This window comes from Clinocottus analis, unplaced genomic scaffold (assembly GCF_023055335.1).
Source record: "Clinocottus analis isolate CAN_PGR_092001 unplaced genomic scaffold, fCliAna1.0.p SCAF_17, whole genome shotgun sequence".
NCBI classification, from domain to species: Eukaryota; Metazoa; Chordata; class Actinopteri; order Perciformes; family Cottidae; genus Clinocottus; species Clinocottus analis.
Window position 1 is genome coordinate 11,154,148 of NW_027175898.1, and position 25,419 is coordinate 11,179,566.

At 42.2% G+C, this 25,419-nt stretch overlaps 1 protein-coding gene across 2 annotated transcripts in view; it reads left to right on the forward strand.

Annotated features, from left to right (window-relative positions):
• dph6 (diphthamine biosynthesis 6) overlaps window positions 1-25,419 on the forward strand; it is a 55,748-nt gene that overhangs the window by 26,899 nt on the left and 3,430 nt on the right. For both annotated transcript variants that reach the window (XM_068581182.1, XM_068581184.1), the window contains exons 11-14: window positions 830-959; window positions 1,128-1,302; window positions 16,438-16,686; window positions 21,660-22,047. In XM_068581182.1, coding sequence (XP_068437283.1) covers window positions 830-959; window positions 1,128-1,302; window positions 16,438-16,686; window positions 21,660-22,047 — 942 coding nt within the window. The remainder of the gene's footprint in view (window positions 1-829; window positions 960-1,127; window positions 1,303-16,437; window positions 16,687-21,659; window positions 22,048-25,419) is intronic.

The following is a 25,419-nucleotide window of genomic DNA, read 5'->3' on the forward strand; positions in this document are numbered from 1 at the left end:
TGAAAAGCATATTTAATGTTTATGGTGGTGCTCGGCTGAACAGCCTTCACAGTGCAGAGACAATATTAAACAAGTTAATATTTAATGAACAACCTCTTTGTATGAGGGCGAAGTAGACTGAGACGCTGGTGTTGGCAAAGGAAAAACAAACTTGAAGCTCTTTCAAATGATTGTAGGGTGAACGGCTTTGCTTTGAGCCCTTGTGCCTGTGTTTGCATCCAAAGCCTACGATATGCACACACACTGCTCTTTATAGAAGGGGAAAAATACCATTACTACCTAAATGCAGTCGCAATGGCTTTATATATCCACCTCTTAACTACAGTGGGGATAGCCTTTTTTGTAAGGCTGCCATTTTGACACAAGCAAATGTCTGTACACTGACTTAGACTCCATGAGTATTTGTTTGTCACTGGCAATGTTGCCTGTTGCTTTGGGAATAGATGCAACTCATAACTTCCTCAAAACCAAATGTCAAAAGAAATACTAGAAATAGAATACGTTTATAGAGGTAAACCAAAAACCGTCTCAAAGAACAAACTGCATGGAATTGGTGACCTGTTATAAGTATGGCTATACTCAAATGCAGCACTTGTTTTTGGTCACAAGCTTACCATTACACGATGAGTTTTTATATTGCGTTTTTATTTAGAGCATATTGCTATATCCCACTTATACTTTGTGGTTCACAACCACATTTACCGAATATGCACTAGTTAGCTTAGCCAAGATGGGAGTAAGTTTGTTCGAGGTCAGGTCATGTGACAATTTGTCGTATGCTACGCTCCAGTTATTTATTTTATTTATTTATTGTGTTGTCTTTGTCCAGGTGAGTTGGACAGCAGGGGCTGGAAGATGAAGGACATCCTCCTTGTTCATCTGTATGTGAGGTCGATGGAAGACTTTGTTCCTCTCAACACCGTCTATAAGAAACACTTTGGCCTGAATCCTCCAGCCAGGTAAAGGGGCTAACACATGCAGACAGACCTTTCCCACTGTTCTCCTTACCTCTGTTAAAACACGTTTCCATTCATTCTAAATACATGGGCTTCTCTTCAGCAGCTTTATTCTTCATTTAAGTTACTGTTGTTGCATTCTTTCAACGTTTCCTCTGTTTTTCCTTGTAGAGTGTGTGTTCAGGCTCCTCTACCTGCCTGCCAGCTGCTGCAGATGGACTGCCTGCTCCATGACTGGACCGAGCCCCTGCAGGAAGGCTGCTTCCACCAGAGGGAAGCCCTGCATGTCCAGAGCCTTTCCCACTGGGCCCCTGCCAACATCGGGCCCTACAGTCAGGCCCTCAGGGTAAGGCTCCAAGGTCACAACAGGGGGGCGCTGGTGGCAGGTTTTCAGACTAATTATAAACTAAACTTTTAATGGATAATCAATTATTCAGCTAATGTTTGCAGCATAATGGTTTCGTCAAATAGAGTGCTTTGCAGGTCACCTAGTTATCTACACACATGTATTCATTTCTGTTCATTTTTTGTTCAGTTCGTTTGTCGCATAACTTCTTTGGCTACTAATTGCAAATTATAGTGAAACTGAATCCCTTGATCCATGTCTGAGGCGCCGAGCCAGAAAACAGAAATATTGTTTTCTTTTTGCGCCATTGTTAGCAAAGCAATTTAAATTATCCCTTTATACTTTCTGTGAGTAATAGATCAATGGCGGACTACCAAGGATTACTTGGACGAATGACGAATCTCGCCGGTGATTTTCATTATGTTTTGTTGCAATTGAAGTGTCTCGGATTACATGTTGTTCACTGTGTTTGTCTCTGTTGTCTGTGTTTATGTATTGCTGCATGCGTGCAGATGCATGTGATTGTTGTTACGTGTGATAGTTTGCTCTCATTACTACTTTTATGTATACTCGTAAATATGTATCCTTATTATAGTGGGCAGTGTGTATTCGTTTTTGCACTTGTTTGTAAAGCTACGAACCTACTTCTTTCATATTGTTTCAAACCGAGGAAGAATGTCAAATTCAAAGGGAGAGCAGAGGAAGTGTGGGCCGTGGTTGCACGGTTGGCTTGGTGTTTTGTTTACCCAGTGTGTATTATATGGGATTACACTTGTCAAGGTACTGTCAACAAGGATAGTGTCCATCTCCTCCACGCTGTCCTTGATCCTGCAGCCGTATCCGTTTATGAGTGAGAACATGTGTGGATTAGCCATTCATTGAGAGCTTGACGGCATATCTCACCAGTGTGTCACTGAAGCTCAGAGGCTTGGATTCCTGAGATGTATCCTACAGAATCAGGTTTGCTTTTAACTTGATTTCCTCAATGGAGTCTCATTGAGACATGAAATTGAAGTCAGCTGAAGGCATGTGCTATTGCCGCTGGAAGAAAAAAAAAAAAGAAGCCTGATCTCTCATACCTCTAATGATCATTCATATCCAAAGCAATTTGAGAAAACAATGAGAGGAGTTTGCTTGCTCAGAGCTGTGCACAAAGCCTCACACGACCCCTGCGTCGCCTCTCAGTGTGTCTGCTCCTCTTCCACGCTACAATGACTTAATTTGATCAAAAATGTATTAACAACTCTTCAGTACAGCTAGAGATTTTTACATATTGATACAATTACCCCCTCGCTGTGAGCAAGCACGCTGTGCCACCACTCCTCTCACCAGTACGTTGACTCCATCTTAATGACAATTTTCCTCGGTGACTGGTGCCGTGTGACACCATGGTGACAGGGCTCTGGCAACAACAGACACAGAAAAGCTGCTGTCTGAGACCAAATAACCTGGAGCCCTCCACATTCACTGTCTGTGGAAAGGAATTAGTAATTAAAAGAAGGATCCGGCTCTACACGGGGGCTGAAAGGGGGGCTGAACTCGGAATGATTAAAGGATGAATTTGTGATCTTAATTATGTCCAGAGAATGTAATCAGTTTTGTGCAGCAGAGGTGTTTTTGTGAGGAGCTTTTTGAAGGGGCAACGACTTAATAGAGGATAAAATAAAGCATTGAGGATCGCCTTTGATGAACAATAGTGATTAAGTGCTAACTTTCTTGTTGGTTATAGAGACGTGTAGTTGTGCTAACCGTGTAAATGTGCTTCAAATAGGTAAGTCAAGTTTATTTGTAGAGCACATTTCAACAACCAGGCAATTCAAAGTGCTTCACATAAAACCATTAAACGCATCGAAACATATTGCAGAAGAAAACAAGATTTAAAAGCAATTAAGAACATTCATTAAAACATTAAAAAACAAGTCAAAAAGCTAAAAAAAAAATAAAAAAAAAATTTGCACTGCAGTTGAAGTAATAAAATGCAGTAGTGAGATGCAGAAATTGATTAATATCTTTAAATCTGGTTGAATTAAAGGCAATAGCAAACAGAAAAGTCTTCAATCTGGACTTGAAGGAGCTGAAGGGTCTCAGCATACCTGCAGCTTGAATAGGGCGATAAACTGACCAATGTGCAGCTCTCTTGGGACCAGTTTATTCTTTTGACAAGTGTCCAGAGGTTTGAGAGACAGCACATGGCTACTGACAGACCGTGCACTCTGGTCCTGCAGGATGGGATTACGGTCGGTTTCCACATTGAAAGGGCGGGTCTGGTGGAGGTAGAGTGGGGCGGCATTCGGGATTGGCATGTGATGGATGCTGGACCTTCAGACGCCATCCATCTATTCATCTATCTGCCTGGCTTGTCAAATCGCTCAGCTTCAGCTCTCGGGAATGGGAAGCTGACTGACTGTCGACTTGGCCTGGCGAGCTGACAGATTCAGATCTGACTTGATTTAAAGAATTAGTTAACCTTTATGATGTCAAAGCTGCGGGCCTCTTGGTGTATTGTATGCTAATGTATGATATACCGGTAGTTTAGGTAAAAGCCTCAAGCTACAAAGGTGAGAGCAGGGATTTAATGTATGCTTTGTTTTTGCACTGTTTCATATTGTTCCGTTCCTAAATGACACATGTTTAGAGGTTGTATTCACCATGACATGTATACATGTAGTATATCATTTGTAAATACAGTGGTATCAAAGCTATTGCCACTTTTGTTTTGTTTTGCTGTCTTATTTATCAGAGATCTAATGCAAATTGTGCTGTCGTTTGTTTAGACACAATTTGCATAATCTAATTAAGACAGAAGACATTGCATTGTTTTATTACATCAATCAATTTATTGCAAACAAAAGATGCTCTCAGACATCCAGTATTTGTGTCACAAAATATCGAGAAAAAAAATCTTATTACAACAAAAGCCAAATAATGGCACGCTCTTAAAATAAACAAAAGTTATTACGGCATTTTCTGTCAGTTGTTTCTTAAAAGTAGCTTTTAAACAATTCCATTGCATTAAAATAATAGCAGAAAAAAAGAACAGGTTTCTCTGTTTCACATTTTTACACAGAAATCCATTTGTACAGACACTTACATATGAGTTGCCAGATGGAAACAACATTGACCTGTCATTTACTGAAGTCAGAGGTAACAACAGAAGTCTCAACCGGCAGAACGTTTTCCACAATTTAGATTAATTCTTCTTGTTCCATCACAGTCCCTTTGGAGCCACATTTACACAGGCAAACACAATAGCCAAACCAGGTCTGAATAGGAGGACTATCGGTTGAATGGCTGTTAAACAGCTCCTCTTTCCTGTTAAGGTAAGTGGCTCACCCCTGGGATATTTGCTTGGAAATTATACTCACTGATCAGATTCTGCGGGGTGTGCTTTGGGAGCTGACTGCTCTAGCCTCAGGTTGCTGGTGAACGCTAACCCCTTGCCTCATTCCCATAATTGTGAGTGACAGTCAATAATGTGGAAGACCGTCTTGCACAAAGCCCGCGATAGGATTTGCATTGGATTTTGAAAATTGTCAAAGTGGACTGTGAGGCATCAGGAGGGAAGTGGATCTGACGCTGCCAATTAGCGTCAAAGGGAGGAGTGTACTGTGGGTGGTGGTAGAATTTGAATAATCTCCTTTAAGGAGACTTAATGTCTAAAAACAATGAGCTGAACTTTCGTCTGACTCTCTTGATGATAAGTTCAGAGGTCATGCTGAGTTATATTGAGGTTACGCCACCTATGTAGAACCAGAATATAAGAATAGAGCCTAGCTAGAGGTTTCTTCTGCCTGTTTTGGAGAGTATTGTACATTCCATTAAGGACCTTTTCAAGTAATTGACAGCAGAGAGTATGAAGTAAAAGATGGGATTGAAGATGGATACAAGATACGTAAACAGCGCTGAACATACTTTGTGGTTACGTGCTCCCGTGAATATTTGACCTATTAATCTACATTTTGTTTTAAAAGAAACATATAGTTATGTTACAGTGATTTCTATTTTTTTTTAAGTTGGAAAGCACATCGCCTATAAAGAGTTTGTGACAATAGCAGCACTGGTTTATGGTGAACAATCAAAGGGCTGATGGATAAATATGAGCTAAAGTGGTGAGTGAGAAAGCAAAGATTTTAGTGATGAATAGCCGAAATTAGGCTAAGTGCTTTAGTTTTATGGTTTGTTGTTCTCAGTCAATGTTTCACTACTGTAAAAGAGTCAACATGCACAATTCAGCTGCACCCTCCTTTATCACCCCCCCCCCCCTCCTCCCGCCAAAAAAAAACTTCCTTTACATCTCGAGACTGCATCTTCCTCAATTACCACCGAAGAGTAATTAGCCAAAAAAGCAGTGTGTGTGCGTGCATCTGCGCTCAGGGAGGTATTCATCCAGCACGAACAGATTAATTAGGACATTTAACTTCATTTCTAATACAACAAAATTAATCCCATAAAATATGGGAGATCTCGGAGGAGGTGCCCGTCAGCATCTGATGCCTCTCCCCTGTTTGCCATCATCTATTAAAACCTTGCTTTTATCTCACCTCTCCCCTGTCATACTTTATGGATTTTTTCATAAACACGGCCCATACTTCATAAATGTCTCAATTTTCTAGTCTATTAACATTACTTCAATAGCACTTGATAAAAGAGGAGGGGATGCGTGAAATAATGCACCAATAATACAAAGCGCTGGAGGCTAGAACAGTAAGGGGCGGCTCGCTGGCGCGCACACTCAGACAATGCAAGGGATGTTATCAACTTTAATAAAGAACAAATGATCACTTCCAACCAGGGAGGAGGGGATATGAGGCAGGGAGGAAGGGGTGGGGCCAGAAGGGGAACAGTTGTCGAGTAATTGAGTCGATGAAAAATGAGGTCTTGAAGGCTCAGCGGTTTGAGCTGCCTTGAGATTGAAAGCTTCTCAAAACTACGGTCCTCAGCACTTGTAGTTACTTGCTCCTAGTTGCAGTGGTGGATGTTAACACAGATTTGTTTTTTCTTTTCATTTCACTGAAGGCGCGAGTAGAATAGGCTCGTTGTTTCCTTTCCTGAATGCCTGAATTGTGTGCAATGAGTTGAACCTTTTGTCTGGGGAGAGTCAGAAAGGTTTTTGACAGACAGTCGGGTTTCACCTCACAGCCTTTCCCCAGCGAGCATCGATTCAGTTCCTGTCTCTGTACATCACCTGAGTCTGTCTCTGTAGGCTTTTTACTCATCCTACCCAAACACTGGGGTCAACTGTCTTCATTTGAACTGGACACACACAAAACACACTGATCAAACCCAGTAAGACCGTACTGCAGTGGCTTGTCGGCTGTATGCCCTGAGGCCAGGTCTTACACACACACACACACACACACACACACACACACACACACACACACACACACACACACACCTGTGAGCTCTTTGTGAAAGGCCCTAGCTGTATCACAAGGTAAACTGGTCTGGCCATTACAATGAGTCACGGGTGACTTGACTGACAGGACAAGTATATACAGCATTCAAGCTACTTTGATTGACATGCAAATAGAAAAGTATGCAAGCAAAGACGACCAAAATGAGCGATTGAGCAAATGCGTTATCTCAAACCGTCAGCACCTAAACATTTGTTGGCAAATGTTTGCTGGTGTGCAGGTTTGCATACTCCCAATACGCAAAACCGGGACTTCTTTCCCCCTCCACTCGTATAGCTAGAAGATGTATATCAGCATTGACACATGGTCATGGCGCCGTTCTTGGACATTGTTAGAGCTACTGGACGGGGGTTGGGCACTTGTGCCTGTAAATGTGTACACATATATGTGAGAGGTCATATCAGATCGGATGAGGGGGCAGTTTTATGAGAAACGCTACACGACGGAGGGGGTAATTATGTTCCTCCCAATCCTGTCCCACGCGGGCCGCGTCCCCTCTTTCTCCCCTGCTGTGACCGCGTAGAGAGGCTGACCTGCCATCGCGGTGGTCATTTTCAGGAGTCAGTGCGTTCTTTAATACATGATCCTGCGCCGCCGCTGCTGCTGCAGCACCACGTGGGGACAGACTGGTATCAGCTTGTACCAGGCGAGGACAGGGGAAGGACTGGATCTGTCAGAGTGCATCGACTCTCACGCGGACGCGTACGCCAGAGCTGTGCTTCCACCCCGGCCCCTGCCACACTCCCACTCATTAATGGGCCCGGCCCTGACAACTGATCCTAATTGCCTTTGAACAGCTCTTCATGTATTATTGGTGCCTGACTGCCTTGGTTCATGTCAACAAGCCATGGGAAGCAAGGACAGGATAGCCACAGCTATCGTCCCTCTTCCTCTTTTACATACTGAATGATGCGGAGATACGCTCTGCTAGATACGCATGTAAATATATACTGTGTAAGTAAAGTGTGTACGTGCCCTACATAACCACCCTTAATCAGCCGGGCAGCCTTTAGAGAACAGGTCTCTGGTGTCTCTAATGAATGGACAGCCCTTGCATCCGAGTCTGTCATCTCTGCAATTTCTTGACTGCTTTCTGTGTAAATAAGTAGGAATGTAAATATTTTTGCGGCTGAAGTATAGGATTAGAAAATACTAGACCAGTGGTTCTCCCTTTTTTTTTTTTTTACCCCCTAACCAGCGCAAACACAACGCTGTGCCATCAGTGTCTGATTTAATATAGATTACTTCCAATTTAGTTTATGAACCTACACTTGAATATTCAAAAGGATTTTTGAATGGATGCTAATTTTCAAATTTTGCAAATTCCCCGTACCCTCTGGAGTGCTTCACGTAGCCTCATTTGAGAACTACTGTACTCGACCATTTAATGGAATGTAGATGAATGTAATCAGTAATGATGTATGAATATGATTTTATTTGATGAATGGATCACTCTCTTCTTTTTTTTTGTTGCTTGAGACGACCACACTACAGTGTGTCTGTGCGCGTGTGTGCGCTTGTTTTCTTCTCACTTTGTCACTGCCGATGAGCAGTGGAGGGGCAAACGGTTCAGAGATATGAAGAAGGCATCTGAGAAGCGTCAAATAAAAATCCCAGCAGATATATGCCAAGATATTTGCGCTGTTACAATTGCAATCACAAACGCTCAGTCAAAACACATCATTATTTGTAGTCCCCTGTGTGAATTATTACCCCCATACACAAACTTTTTACTTCCCATTTTACCCCTCAATTTAAATATGGAAAAAGAGAAGGTGCATTGGCTTGACTTTTTATTTGTGGAATGAAATAACTGAATACCAAATGCATAGATAAAAAGCATAGCGCCATGTCCTGTCCACTCCCATCACTGTCTAAGAAAGGAGAGACGTATGACCATCCCATTACTATGGTAACTAGCCACTATATTCAGAGCTGCCCGGGTGTGTTTCTTCCCCCTGCAGTGACGAGAGGGCATAGCTGACAGGGCTTACACACACACATACACACACACACACACACACACACACACACACACACACACACACACACGGCGGGACTGGAAGATGCTCCTTGTGAAACATACACATGTGGCACATACAGGCGGAACAATACAGGAGGCATTTGCCACACACATACTAGTGTGGTGACACACAGAAACTAATAGGGAACAGCGTTGGGGAGAAATTTAACCCACTTTTCAACATTTCACAAAATCTTTTATCCGAAAAAAGTAACACAGCAACTTTCGCAAAATCTAGCTGCACAGAAATGTGATTAAACAGATGCAAACAGGCACAATAAAAAACTGAATTGCTTCATATTTTTGACGTATAGTTATCAACCCGTCATATTTTAATGAAATTGTCTAGAATTGTATTAACAGTGTTTTGTTAGCATACAATAGATGATATATACCAATAAGCCATCGTTGATGTGTTACCAACAAACACAATGTTTGTAACCCTGACTGTCACCGACCCAGACGGAGTGGCTTTTAGAGACGACTTGTTACTGCAGCAGATTCCCCTCCTGACTGCTGTGCAGCCCTGCACTGCCGCTTGTGTATTTTAGGAAACTGCTATTACATATGATTCCTATAATTGTTATGCTCTCCTATGTTTCTGCGATTCCATAAGTTGCACATTCAAATTGGCAGTTGGCCTCTGGTTAGAAATTATTATTACATCTGCATGCAATAGTGTGCGAGCGTTGCCATTTTGTCTTCATGTATTAGTTAATTTTTTTTTTCTCCAGTACTACAGATGAGTCAGAGTTTAGTGCTTGCACTCCATTTACTTTTGGACACTCGCTTCATAAAAAATTTCACATGGAGTAGTAACTTCTAACCGGGGTCATCCATTTTTTAAATGCCATTGTCATCAAAACACACTTTATTGAGGTAAAAACTGCTGCAGATGAATAATGTACAGCCCCGCTTTTTTTCTGCGGACATATCAGCATGTTCACTTTTAATATATATTTATTATTGATATTATGGATTTATTATGTAAGGAGTTGTCAGGCCCCGTAAGTCTGGGTAATGTAATGTAGTTGCGATGCTCAGGGTAAGAGTTCATTCAATATAATATAGAGTACACAATATTTTCCACATGTCAACATTTATTGAGTTGGATTTGATGCTCCAACACGAATGTTAATATTTGCTCTATTTTTCAGCTGGGATTCAGTTTTTAATTTTTAGGACATTGTATTTTATCAGTTTGTTATAGTAAGACCGTTAATATAGGGTGCACATTTACAGTAAAATAACATATAAGCAAGGATTTGTTTGATGGATGTTTCTTCTTAGATTTTAATTTAATTTTAGTTTATTCTTTTTGATACATTTGCTTTTCAGTATTTGATGATACAATTATTAAAGAAAAACACTTTCAATAAAATTGCAATGAAAACCATATACAATTTGGAGACTACTTTTTATAATTTCCCCTCAAAAAATCCTCCATCCATTTTAATGGTTCATAGTGGTGGAATATTTATGCAAACATTTTGACTTTGCCAAAAAAAAAAAAAAGGAAAGTAAGAAAATCCGAGAAGACTTGCATCCTGTCTAGCCAGCCTGTCCGAGGAGGGATTGGACTTTGTATGAACAGCATTGTTGATGCTCCAGCTGCCTTTTTAATGCAGCCATACTGCCATCTGTTGAGAGCAGACGGAACTACATCTCTTTCCTCTGCACTGCATTTCACCGTCTTGTTTGGTCTGTCTTTTTCTTTTTCTTTTCTTTTTTTCGTTTGTCTGCTGTCCATCTTTTACTTGTGATACTACATGTTGTGTCCATTACACGATACAGAGTAGCAACAGAGCAGATAAGAGGAGGTTTGTGTTGTGTGTGTGTGTGTGTGTGTGTGTGTGTGTGTGTGTGTGTTTAACTGGATTTTTTTGACACTCAAAATGTCTTATGCAGAATAGACATATCACACTGTGGTTCTATCCTTTATATCACACACACACACACACCCTGTCACACACACAGACATCACCACTTCTCATAGTTACGCTTTAATGGTTGTGCCATTTTGTGTTGACATAATTCGGTTGTGCCCAGGTTCGTTCAGTGCTTCCATCACCAGCGAGGCCTTGAGAGATGGGGCTTCAAAAAGAGGAAAAAATATGAAAAGACAGAAGAGACGAGGTGGTCACAGCTGGGAAAGGAGGAAGAACGGGGGTTGAGGGTTGCAGTTTCAGCATCATTCAATCAGACAACATGCCCCTCAGCTGAAACAGCGAGACCCTCCCCGATTCTCTCGAATTAGGGAGATTAGCGGGAAAGCGCATAATGCAGGATGATGGAATTTGTCATAATTTGCATTGTCCTGGAAAGATTCGGTTTGATAGAGCGATGCATTGAGGGGCTTGTCATATCCCACGGGCAGGTCATAGAGGAAGCTTGGCAGAAATGATTTTTGCGATATGTGCATCAGTCGTAAAAGCCTCAAAACCAATTTGTCAAAAAATATGAGGTCGGGACAGTTGAAGGCAGCAGGGCATTTTGCCTAACGCAATGAAAAACCATGCCCTTCCATCACTCTTCATCCACAGCCCAGTTCTGGGGTGGCACAGTCAACAACTACAGACCATTTTATTACGTCAGCTTTGAGGATTTAGGTTTTTATTTGATCTTATTTTTTTAATTACAGCAACAGTTAATTTAGAACAAAACACAGAAGCCATGCCAAATTGCTAAATTACTACATAACATTTGTAGTATTTGTGGTATAAAATATATATATATATATTTTTTTATTATTGTGGAAAGATGTATTTATTTATTTGTTTATTCATGCCTGTTGGCATTCTGATGTGTCTCCCTGAGCATCAGACAGTCAGGCTTCTCTGACCTTGGTTATAGTACTGAGCGGCAACTCCTGACTACCACAAAGTTGACCAGAGCTGACATGACAGTGTTACTCTTCCACACGGCTCAGTGTCTATGGAGTGGGCATGTTGAGGGCAGACATACAGGCACAACAGAAAAATAAACATAAGCTTGGCGAAGGTGGGGGGTTGGGCAAAGGCCAGTGTCACTGGCGTAGTCTGACCACACGTTGCCTCAACAATGGCTCGTTATAGTTGTGCAATTTTTAGTGCACTTCTAAATTTATCATCAACATAACCTTGTGTTTTGAACATATGGTTTGTTTCCTGAAATAAATGTGCAGTTTTAGAACTGAGAGAATGCATTGAGAAATGCCCTATACTTGCACTCTTTCTCTTTGTGCACTTCATACGGCTATTTATGTCGCCGTTAAGTTACACTGATTTTGTGTGACAGTTGAGCATACAGGGGTTAGGCTCAAACTGGAGCACAAACACGAAGAAAAAAATAAAGATAGTGGAAAGAAAAACAGGAGGGAATAAAAAAAGGCAAATATCTCCCTCCCCCTTCCCATGAAGCCTTAAATGAGAAGCCTAACATGGGGAGAGATTCTGTAGAGGGAAGAACGGTTGTGGTTCTCGTGAAAGGTTTGTATTTGTAGAAATGAGGTGTCAGAAGAGGCAGGATTTCCTCAGGGCGCAGCACAACATGAGCCCATCTCTTATCATTTCCCACTCCCAGACGTGATCTGCTTTGAATGCACTAATGCTGAAAGAGCCCCACAGACTTGAAGCCAGTTCAAGATGAAATCACAGCACACATCCCTGACAAACTGCCATCCACCACACAAGGATTAAACAGTCGTTGCAAATCAAATCCCCGCCAAAAAGCAGAAATAATGTATGCACTTAAATACATTCAACAGAACTTCAACCTCTGTTTTTTGATCCCCCACAATTTGAACTATTTTGAGCTATTTGCCAAAGCTAAAATATTCAAGAATAGAAGAAAATTACTAAAGAGTCAAGATAGAAATTTTGAAATTTGTCACATATATTAAGAATGTTCCATAAGGGATTAAAAGTGAAACGAAGAGTGTCCCATCTAAAATAAATTATAGTTTATACATCAAATCAAACTCCATGTTGTCTATATTCACTATTGACTATTTAGTAAAGACATGCAACTTTCAAAAATAATCTTTAAAAAGTTTTAGCTCCGAGTTGGAAAGGCTGATGCTGTGAAGAAGAACTCTTTTACCCTTACTCCTTGATGAGTCTGTAAACAACACTCAAAAAGATGTAGTACCAACTCCCATGAAAGGACATAATACACATATTAAATACAGTTTGCGTTTAATTACCCACCCTGTTGCTGATACTGTGCTGCCATTACCATTTTAGTTTGGTTACATGTGTCCTTGCATAACGGAAAAGTTACACCATATTAATCTAACCTATTTTACACATTTTGTATTATCATTTTCCTGGTTAAATTATGCATGAGGTCTCAATGGGGAGAAATGTGACCATTAGCATATCTGATAGTAGCAGTGGCGCAGTTTTCCACCTCTCTCTGTCCTTGGAACCAGGCAGAAAAACCTGACTGTTCGTCAATACCAGGTCATTTTATCCAGGCCACCCCAGTTCATCCATACCATCCCAAAGCTCTGCTAATGACACTCGGAGACGTCTTCAACACGATGGGGGCCCAGAGGGCTCCAACACCGATGTGAATATAGTCTCGCACTGTCTGGTCATCTCTGGAAGCTCTTTGACAAAAACTGCAATTAGAAACACCTCAGACACACCAGCCTGAAACGAGACACCGTTAAGGGTTGGAAGCGGACACATCCAGGCGCTCCCTGAGTACATTTACATATATGTTTCTGTCTGCAGCTCACAGGGATGGAGAGAGAGAGAGCATGTCTATGGGCACGGCGACCTTTTGACTCGCCATTGGGTTTATGAGAAAAAGTGATGCCGTCTTAGCCTTGAAATAAAGGTTGATGAAGCATAAACCAAAAAAAAAGGCCTTTTTAATAAGGAAAGAGTCTGTTGTGGTGCATTTTTTACAATAAGGGCTGGTTGATTACTCCGTATTATTCTTCAAATCACTGTACAATGAAAAGCATATAATAGCAGCATTATCAGAAATGAATATTTTTTGGTATTGTATCAAACATTAAAAAAGAAGAAGAAAAAAGCAGTTCATCAAATGGAAAAAAGTTGAACTTTTAATCATCTTCAATTCATCAAATATTGAAAAACTGCTTTGATATCTATTGTGGTATGAATGTTGTCTAAACTGCTTACCTATAAGCATTTTATGTTTGAGATATAATAAAACATGTTCATTTTGGTTCAAAAAAGGCAGCGACTAAAACCCCAAATTTCCGCCGTATAACAGAAGATTTAGTATTGATCCACCCTTTTCTCTGTGGGCCACTTAGACTGCTAAGACTAGCATTTGAAAACTACTTACCTTGTTATAGAAAGTTTAATGTCATATGCAATTGTTTGACCCTTATGAATATTAAAGGATCCCATCTCTGGCCTATTAAAAATGCATGTGGCATTGTGGTTGTTGATCACGTTTAGAACGCCCATGCAAATTGGACTGTCTTCCCTGTCAAGGCCTAAGATGAATAATGTAGTTGTGTTGTATATTCAGGGACACACCATTGACAGTCAATTAACAAGTTTGATTGGTGTGTGAACTCATTCTTTTGAACTGTTAATTTTATGTAAATAGTATTCGCTCTCCCTTCTCCACTGTCTCTCCCCCATCCAGGTTCACCAGAGAAAGATGTGCCCCCACCACCACAAACCCCCAAATCCCCAATTCCACCTCCCACTAAGAGTAACCAGAGCGGGATCCTTAATAATTGATCATCACACACCTGCTTGGTAGAAGCTAGGGGAGTATGCCTTTAACAGTCAAGGGGCCCCATGCTCGCCCCTTTTGATATTCAAATATACAAATGGTAGCTGGCCTTTATGAATTCAAAGTGGAGTGAGCTCTTTTCATGGGGACGAGCTTGTTAAGGCATTCTGGCCACCCATCCAACCTGATGGAGCCCTTCTTTGTTGGAGTGGATATGATGGCATTTGATGGCTCATAAATGGAATGCCAATGACAATTTGGTGTCGATGTGTGGGAATCTGGCTTCTATGTGAGGCAGACATAGTAATGCAGGCGCTCGGGCAGATTGTGCTCGCAGGTAAATGATCCGGGGATTGATCCAACTGGTTGAAAGCAGCGAGGGCCTTATCTCCTACCTTTCTTCTCCCTTGCTCACTCGCGCCCGTCTTCCCTCCATCTCTTGTCTCCTGCACTGTCCCGGTAATTTGGAGCAGCAGAGATGGAAACTGAAGATTCATCAAAGTTGACAAGCGAACCCAGGAGCTGGGGATCATGGCAAACCCATCTGATTATGGAAATAGCCATGACCATGTTTGCCCTCTAGCTAAACAGTTGTGCAGCTGTAGCATCTTGTTCTTCCAGTATCCCATTAAGGACATACAATTCGGTAAGAACAAAATATTCAGTTTTTGGTTTTCCTCCTTTGAACAAGTTGCGTCTTGTTGGGCCTATCTGTGTCGGGTGAAACTGAACCAAGTAAAGAAAACAAAAGGCTTGTTTTGAAGTTTGGTTGAGAGGGCGCTAAGTCGCGAGTAAGACATCTGGTCCATGCTAACTCTGGTGAAACATGACACCTCTGGCTGTGTCTTTGCTAATCAGCAAAGGACCTTGTCTCGGGCCATGTATCAATTGATTCAGGCCTTCTTGATCCTCCCTGGAGATCTGCATGTGCTCCAAGGTCCCTGCATAGGCCAGCAATTATCAACATGTCACCAACAGCTATTTGCATTGACCAGCAGCTAGTGTTAAGCCCTAATGCCGTCGGACCTCAAACACTGGCGAGCCACGGGGTCTCTAAAGACCTGACCTCCTTAATGCCACCCCTCATCCCGACTCATCTCTCTGCATTAAACAGATAGATTTTTTTTCAGGTTTCATTATACAAGAAGCTTAGTTCTAACAGAGGTATTTAACAGATAATTGAGCTTATTATCACACCATAAATAACACTTGTGCAACGCAGACACATTGGCAGGATTCTCGCAGAATGCCTGCTTGTGAAATGAGAATTGTTGGTGGTAAGATGCTGATAAATGGCAAAGGTGAAACTTGTTAATTAATGCACTGCTACTCAAACATAGACTTATAATTAATGTTAATTTGATTTTAGCACCTCATTGATGAATATTGTACTCAGGGATTAAAAAGAAATATGAATTTTGGAGTGACATGACTTGATCCTTTCATCTATTTCTTTGGTTGAACTATGTTCATAGTTCATAACTGTCTAATTAATTAGAAACTTTTTGTGATACTTTTTCTTGAATCCAGTTTCCCTACACGTATGCAACTTTGCACAATCACTGCTGGGGTTTTATACACATATATGTATCCTTTATTTGTGTGCATATACATCACCATGTCTTTTTTTTAATTGCCATTAATTACTCAGATTCAGGTTCTTTGGCCCTGAGGGGCAGATGTTTCCCTCAGCAATACGTCTGTATTTCTTTTGTTCAGCTCAGTGTCAAGCATGGATAAGTAAAAAGACTTTGCAAATGTATGATATAAATATGTTCACGCATTGGAGAATAGGGTAGTAATAACCTAAGACAACTTGCAGCCCTTACTTGTTTTTATCCTCAGGAGTGGCTTGATGGGAAAGACATTCATTTTCCCATCAGTATAACTTTGGTGAAGTACAAAGTACACCCTTACCAAGCTGCTCGTCGACTGTTAATCTTGGGTTTACAACATTGCTGTGTTTTTCTTGTGTGCTCGTTTCTGCAGGTTGATGACTCGGTTTTCTGTGCGGGCCAAATTGCATTGGTCCCATGTGTCATGCAGCTGGTAAAGGCTGGCACCAGGACGCAGGCCCACTTGTCCTTCAGCTACGTGAAGAAGGTTTTGGAGGCTGTGATCAGCAGCCTGACTCTAGCTCATGTGGTCCAGGCCCACTGCTACATCACAAGACACCAAGACATCCCCATGATCAGGTCCATGTGGGAGAGCATGCTGAGGGCTGCAGACGAAGAGAAGGTCAGTCTCTGTGGAGTCAGATTTTTGTTTATGAAATATATACCGGTGGTTAAGAAGAAAAGCAACGACTGGCTGTTTTATAATAGATACAGAGGAATATATTGATCATACTACTCCCACATAGAATATACATATGTTTAATGGATTAAAAGACGATGGGATGTGTCGATGAATAAGTAAAAGAAGAGAAAGTTAATATGGTATCCAAGTTTTTCAGCGAGGCCTTTCAGAATTGTGTTTTCTGATTGTGAAAGAAGGAAAAGTTCTCTCGCCCTGCGCTGCCCCCTTGAGACGCAAGCCGCTGCGACTGATATTTACCAGTGTGTGCGCTCATGAAAAGTTGATGATGTGGGAAACGCTGGTGTCTTTGATAATGTGGAGCTTGGCACAGAAGCAGATGTCTTCCTCAGAGCTTTCCTAATCCTTTGCCCCCACACACCATTTTGGAGCTCCGTTCAACTCTCAGAGCAGCTTATCCCCCTCTCCACCCCTCTTCCCTGCCACCTCCCTCCATCCTTCCCTCCATTCCACCGCCCCAGCTTACAACCCCTGCTCCATACGTCTAATAGGGGAACCAGTCTCCCCTGGCAGCCCTTCTCCTCCCACAGTAATCTGTCTAGCCATGGGAATAGGGCCTCAGGGAGAGAGCCAGGAGCCCACCTCCAACATGTGGCACTGTTCAGTGGTGAGCAGAGTTAAAGATTAGAGTGAGGATGTCAACTTTGTGTCAATTCCACAAAATTCTAGCAGTATATGATATTCCTAAATATGTGCGTGAAGGCCACTCATATTCTCAAAGCCGTTAAGTTACAATTTCTGAATTCAAATGCATGTACGACAATTCAGCTTATTTCAGTGAAGCGCTGGTGTATATTTGTGAATTTGTTTGATTTATTAAAAGTCGTATTGTAACTCACGGTGGAATATATATATATATATATCTTGAAAGCGTCGTCAGTATTCCTTCAATTTAGCATGCAGAGTGGCTCGTTCAGATAACAAGGCTCACCAAGGGCGAAGCTCTGGGAGGTCACCCGACTAGGCTCATGTCAGAGGCCTTTAAAGATGGTCAACATTGTCCATCTGTTGTGCTTCCGTCTCAGTTAGCTGACCCAGGATTGCCACCAGAAGGCCATGTTTTATTTTCAACTGATTCCAAGATTAAGCAGCTCTAATTGACAGCTCCATCTGTGAGCAGGTGAGTTCTCCCCTTAAGGATAGAGCCCACTGAGGTGGTAGGTTGTTAACCTGAGCGCACACTCTGTATTTGCCTGTGAGGCAGATCCTCTTTGTGTGACTTCCCAACTTGGCCTTCACATTCTCCTCTCTCTTCCACTTCAAGGAAAGCGGCCGTGGTGGGGGGGCTACTGTTTCATCCTAAACTAGGTGAAATGCTCTCTCCCCGGGGTGGGGATTATACAAAGCACCGGTGCTCATTTGAACTGACTGTAATTAGAATGTTTAACTCGGGTCAAACCCTGATAACAGAGACAACAGAGACAACTCCACTGCTGGCAAGAGCAAAAAGAGCTTTACTTGCAGGCAGCTTCATTTTAAATAAAACAACAGAGTAACACTTAATTAGAAACTAAGGTTTCCTCCTTTTCAAAACAGAATCAATAAAGAGAAAAAAGAAAAGCAGAAAATAAGACAGAAAGAGGGACAAGAAAACAAGAAATAAGTGAAACAAGACAGTATGTTAATACAAGAAAATGTATAAAGACCAAAAACGATCAAATATATACCATCTAATATGCTCAAATGGTTAATTTTGCCATTCTGATTTATTAAGATGATTAATAACTATTGTAAATAAAATTATATACGATGGAAACATTCTATTTAATATTTGATCTTTAAAAATCTTTCATTGAGTACGTAAATAAATCATATTGCATTTTGTGTAGAGTCAGTTAGGTGGAAACCAGAAGCACGACACGTACTATGTGGTCAAATTATGGAGGCTGATTAAAAACCAGTTGTTAAATGTTGGATTATGTACACTTTAATTTAAAACAATATATGACACCAGAACTTTGAAGCGAAATGATAGGAACACCAGTGTTTAGTGTGTCTGCGAAGCCATAGGGCCATGTTGTTGTTGTGCGTTGATAATTTCTCTAATCAGGTGGATAAGGAAGCTTGCAGGGTTAATTGGGAGCATACTGAAGTCGCTACAAGTGTGAAATTGTATTTACGGTGCATTAAACCACCAAGAGCCTGCTTGTCTGTGTGTGTAATGTGTTTGATGAACAGGGAGATGTTGATGTGAAACGTCAATAAATGTTTAACAGACGTCCTTTTGTTTGCACAGAAATAAACAGCTTCTAAAAACCTGTCAAAAAGTTAAAACACATATCATGAAGCAGATTCAAATTTTAATTTAATTATGAAGGTTAAAATATTCGCATTTATTTTTTTTCACACACACCATTGTGTTGAAAATGTTTTCAAAGAAATAATTAGGTTTGTTTAAATGTTGATGAGTTGATTGTTGGGAGTTTCCTGCCTGCATACCAAAGTGAATCCCGTTTCAAATCATTTCTCTCCAGCTTCCTTGGGACTTTAGAAGTATCTGTGGCCCCTGCCGTGGTTTTTATAATGGCCTCAAACCCTTCAACTTTTCCTCACCCCACTGACACGGCCCTGTGTGTTTCAGTTACACAAACAGTCTGACGAGCTTCAGAGTGGAACCTTAAGAAAAGAGAGTGAATGAGGGAGTGAATGGGAAGGGATATTATAGCAGTCTGACAGTACTACAGTAAGTGCTGAGACATGAGCCACATGCTGAAGGCGTCCCGCTGGGCAGGAAATGTAGGGGAACTGGCTAAGCAGCGCAGTCCCATCAGCTCCCCGCTGTTCCCCGCCTTTACACCACTTCCTTATTACCGTGTTTACCGTTCGGCTTTCACGCCTCTCGGCCCTCCAACCCCACCGCACGCTTCAGGCGCACGGACATGAGTTAGAGGGAGGGAAGTGGGGAGAAAGAAAACAAACATAAGGAGAGCAGGTCACACCCCATCAGCGTGGAGAGCTGAGCGCAGCAGATCCAGACTTTATGCGTTTACCTGCTGCCTACGGAGCGAGAGAGCACTGGAGAATGGCCGCATGCCCTGGAACTGAAGTGGGATGAAGTAATGAGATGGATTGTGTTAAGTGGCTGGTGCAGAGCAGAACAGAGCCCTCCCAACACACGCACACACACACACACATTCTGCCACTGGCCTGCCCTCCCGACTTGTCACTCCAGCACTCAGCTCCACTCTACATCAAAGTTTGCGTTTTATTGGATTCATTTAATAAATGATCACTGGTCAGGTAGGGATGTCAGCCAGTGTTCCCCTTCTCAATCCTCTGGCAGAATAATGGAGGTCTGACCACAGTCGAGTCTGATTCACACACATGCACACACACTTAATAATCCATCTCGAGCACATTTAGTTCCACAGAACTGCTGAACAAACTCGCCACTTAATGTAACATTTTGGTGGCTCCATTAATACAGAAACAAAAGGGGACTGATGTAACCTCGGCCGACAGCTCTGACAAAAAAGTCAGCAACTGTGCCGTGACAGTCAAGTCCTGCCAGAGGCTGGAGCCGCGGCGCTGAAGTCCCCTGATCTCCTTGTGGACGGTCGGTTGGCTATAGTACCTCTGCAGCCAAGGCCTGCAGGGTGGCCTTTAAGCCTGGCTGAGCAGGACCCCCCTGTCCTGTCACTTCTCTCCCCAGTTCCCACTTTCTAGTCCATGTTCAATCACTATTGACAAGTGCAGGAGCAGTTCCCTCTAGGAGAATACCTAGCCGTGGCCAGAAGTGCTAATATAACATTTATCAAAGCATAGGACGCGTATATGTGCTGTCACTTTGTCTGACATGCTAAGAGGTCCGCGCCGACACGGCTATTGTTCTCCGCTCTCATGATTGTTATTGTTGATCACCGCGAGCAAGGCTGGGTTCAAAATCTCAGCAGAGTGAAGAAATCTTAACCCCTGCACCGCACACACGCTCATTCAGGACACTTGGTTTTTTTTTTTTCCCCTCATGTTTTTTCACTCAAGAGGCAAGAGGTTAGCTGTTGATACACAATTAAGCGTTTGCTAAAGTTTAATCTGAAGGTAAGTGCTGCCTCAGTGAATATGGCTGATTGGGTCATGACGGGTTCGTCTGTTGAAGGGACAAAGAGGCCGTCGTCTGCTCTCGTCAATGATTTCTCTCTTTTTTGTGAGTGAATATCAAAATAAAATGTAAGTAACCTGTTATTATTCTGCACTTACGAAGTGGGGTGTAAGTGGATGAAAATTGATCCAGCAAATTGAAAAGCGGGTTAAGTGTTTTTGCCCTATCGACTCCGACTGAAATGGCGGTTATATAAAACACTCATTTCTCTCCCATTAGCAGATGAAGCCACAGCCAAGTATTATTAGAGGGCCACATTGTACCACTGCTCCAAGACATTTTGTTACTGCTAATGGCTCTCAGTCCTGAGGAGAGAGAAAAAATAAAGAGATTTTGGCTCTATAGATAGAATTAAGGCCATTTTACACTAAATGTGTGTGGTGAAACTGCCATAACATGTTGTGAGTGATCTTCTTAGAAAGGTGAGAAGTCATCTTGGATAGGACCTGTCATGTTAGCAAATGCAGCTCAAAGTAATTGTGTTTGTGTGTTTTGTTTAGGATGGCTGCAAGCCGCGTGGCTTCTTTCTGAATAGTTGGTCCACACTATGATTACCTCACAATCTCCCGTTAATTGATAGTCTGTCATGCTGTCACATAACAATCCTGTCTTGGTGCTGTGGGGTTGACTTTTTATGATGTGCCTTTCAATAATGTTTAATGTTGATGGAGGAGTGTTTGTGGTCAGAAGGCGCAGCATGTATCCCAGCAGGAGGGCCATGCATTTGATTGTGGTGTGGAGAACAACCAAGCATATAATTTGCCAGCCATTTTAATTCCCTCTGTTTGCATTGCAGGACCTTCTGTGGGAGCCCGAGATCAAACCCGCGCCATTATCGCTCGTCGTGGTACCGGCCTTACCCAAAGGTGCAGCATTTGAGCTTCATGTCACTGCAATTCAGGACGATCCCACCGAAAGAACTTCCTGCCACATGACTACGATGGTGGCATGCGTATCCATAGAGTGCCACACTGTGACGTCTGCCGACACGGGTAGCGCTTCGCTCTCACTTTCCCTGGCTGTGCCCGGCCATGACCTGGAGGTCACGGGCGTAAAGGGCGTAACAGACGCAGCCGCCGCTACGTTCAAGCAAGCCGTGGAAAAGATGGATGCTGAGCTGGTGCCATTGTGCGCCAGGGTTTTTTACAAGCGCCGCCACTCCGTGGCGCAGCAGGTTGTTCAAGGTATTCCACTTTATTTCCCACTCGAGACACTACACATGCGCTTTGAGTTGATCTAATATTTACAGTCATTAAGAGGATTTATCCTAAATAAGCTGTTCTGTTGAAGGCAACGCTGTTCCTGCAAGTCGAGCTCCACATCACTCTATTAATGAAAACAAACTGACAGCCCATCTCTCTCTGCACTCCCTTTCAAAGAAAGTTTGAGCTGACACCGGTTAAGTAAACTCCATGAGATATTCTAGGAAGCAGTCTCTCCAGAGGATCTCCACTTCTTCCTGTTTAATTATTGTAATCCATTTGTTGTGTCTGCACTGTGTACAGTAACCCGAGCAGCTGGCACAGTCTTTTGTCATCATTACACTTTTATACGGCAGCATCTCCTGCTCCCAGGGTTCGAGGTTCTCGTCAAGGCAAATGTGGAACGCTATTTGTTTTATCCGAGGAGATATTTCTCGGCGGGAAAAGGGCGAGGAGCACATCGATCACACGGGCTCAGTTGTCAAGTCATCGCTGAAGCAGTCAATTAACATTTTTGAATCTGTGCCAAACCAGCCATCGAGTCATCTTTCTGTCATTTTCGGCTTTGACATTACTCATCTTCTTGAGGATGTGAATTATGGTACCCAGTGATTAATGAAAGAAAAGGTTGATCCGTTTTGAGTACGTGTTGATACGCATGACAGACGAACAGCGCTATTTGTTTTGTTATCCAATTATATAATTGTTATTAACATTGTTTCATGATTTATGATGCGTATCATTTTTTCTCATCATCCACAATAGGAGAGCAACGAGCAATGAGCAAATATTTCAAATATACATTTCATATGGAAAATTACATATCTTTGTAGATATTTGTAGATATTGCAAATACACGCTAAATGTTTTGCTCAGTTGAAATCAAAATAACTACTGCAGCTTCTCTATTATAGCACATGTTTGTTTATCTTTAAAAAAACCAACATTAACTTTGTTTCTGGGTCACTGGTTTATTGGAGCAAAATCAACCTCAATCTTCACCCTTGAAATGTATGTTTTTTTGATTATTGACCGCACAGACTGCTCCCCTAAAACCATTTACTGACTCATCATTGAGCTGGAATCTGTTACCTTACCCTGCACGCACAGCCAAGCCCTGGAAGCCTACCCATGGGCCTTTTTATGGGTCACAGCCTGTGCTCATCGGGTGATGAATCCAAAAAGTCAAAGGAGGAAAAGTAACACCTCTGGCGCTAGCAGTCACAGCCTCAGAACTGCTGCTGTCAGCGAGCAGACAGACAACACTGGAGCAAAATGTGACTGCACCCCCCCCGCCCTCCAACCCCACCCTTGGGTTACTTGCGTTAGGATTCACAGCTGATAGACATGACATATGCTCCAAATGAAACCTTTAAACATCTTGTCTGAACTTGTTACTTACGATCGAAAGGTTCTCTGGAAGATAGATGCCCACGACGCAACAAAAACTTCTCACAAGACCCTAAACAAGCGCCTGTGATTAAAGAAATCCATTATTTTACCCTATAGGTATTACAATCAAATATGGTTTGAGGTCATTGTTTCAAAATAATAACCCTCCATTGTTACAGCTCTGTAGCTAATAGGGGGAGCTGAAACAAACGGAGAAGACAACATTAACATGTTTTTACCGTTTTAAAATGGTGAACTTTCACACATCCAGCAGCTGCAGAGAAACATCGGCATTTATTGGATGTCGTGTTTGTGTCCATCAGATGGATGTCTGTTCAATACTCTCCTTTTAGCTCTGTTTCGGTCTCCACCAGCTCCTGAGGAAAATATCTGGCTAGTTATTGGCTAAATGCTCAACGATGTTCACTTCTTCAACAGCTGAGAGCAGAAAACCCATACAAAGAGCTAAGAGATTAATGTATAAGTGTGTGTGTGTGTGTGTGTGTGTGTGTGTGTGTGTGTGTGTGTGTGTATGTATATGTATATATATATATATATATATATATATATATATATATATATATATATATATATATATATTGATTGTATCTGCTTTGGGGGAGGACGTTTTTCGTTCGTTTCTCCGGTCCCTTATCCTCTTTGTTCGTCCTTCTTGGACAAAATGAACAATTTTCATGAGCCAACACTTGCTAATTACCTCCTCGTTTACCGGTTAATTTGACCAGTTTGGAAGTCAGTGTAGCACAAATAAAAACCACTGGCTCTGGGCCTTGGCCACTGCTTAAAAGCCCCAGAAGCCCAGCAGGCATCAACCATGCCACTCAGAAACCTTCCTTTTCTCTCCCTTTCACCACCGCCTTCACGCTCACCCCTCCTTCTATTCACTTAGCCTGACAATATTTATATATTAATCAGTTTGAACAAAAAATGGCTTTTGATGTTTAGCATAAAGGGGTGTTGTTGGTTGTGGTAATGGTTTGGTTTTGAAAACACGGAGATTTAACAGCAACCTTTTCAACTCTCTGTGTGTTCGGCGTGAAGCCGAATAATGGCCGGTCCTCTTGGGGAGATGGTTTAGTTCCATCCCATTGCTAATGTGATGGCTTTTTGAATCTTGCAGCCTCTGTCCACTGGGCCTCTCAATGAGGCGCCCCGTGCAGCCCAAAGGGGGGGCTGAGCGAGCGGCGGATTGGGATTGGCTGGATGACGGGAAGTGTTCATTGAATTCTGTGTGATTTTACAGGAGCATTAATAGGGCCTGTATGAAAGCGCTCTCTGTCTTTACTCGCTTTTCACTCGCAAAGACAAAAGAACACAAAATTGCCCGGTCACTCAAGTCACCTTCACCCCCCTCTCATTCATGCACACGCAGACATGTCTTTGCACACAGACACTGAAAGACACTCTCAAAGAGAGAGCACAATTATTTCTGATCTGTTAGTACAAAGATTAAAACATCCTGACATAAAACAGGCTTAGTGTGCAAGGTGTGATGAAGGGTGTGTTTCTTCTCTTAATAAAACCATCCTGTCTGTGATCTCTCTCGCTCACACAGTTGTCAGCCAGCCATCTCCAGAGGATCCTGCTTCCCAGGGTGCACCACATGCTCTGATAACGCATATTTAGGCTTTTAATGCCCTCCAAAAAAGACCTGTGTTCAGTGGGGGTATTTTAAGCTGTAGTGCATATTAGCTAATTAGGGTGTGCGGGCTCTTTTTAAGGATGTTTGGCATGCTGCGTGCGCTTCAAATGAAAGAGAATGAGGCTTATTAAATGGTGCTGAACTGGTCACGTCCTGACTTTTCGTTCTGCAAGTTCACATAAATGTCGGCAGTAGATGTTATGGAAAGTATCGGTTTGTGTGTGTCCACTGAGAGCTAGCTTTAGTGGCCAGCAGTACATTTCGACGGTCGTCGTATTTGACAGATGTGGTGAGAAAAA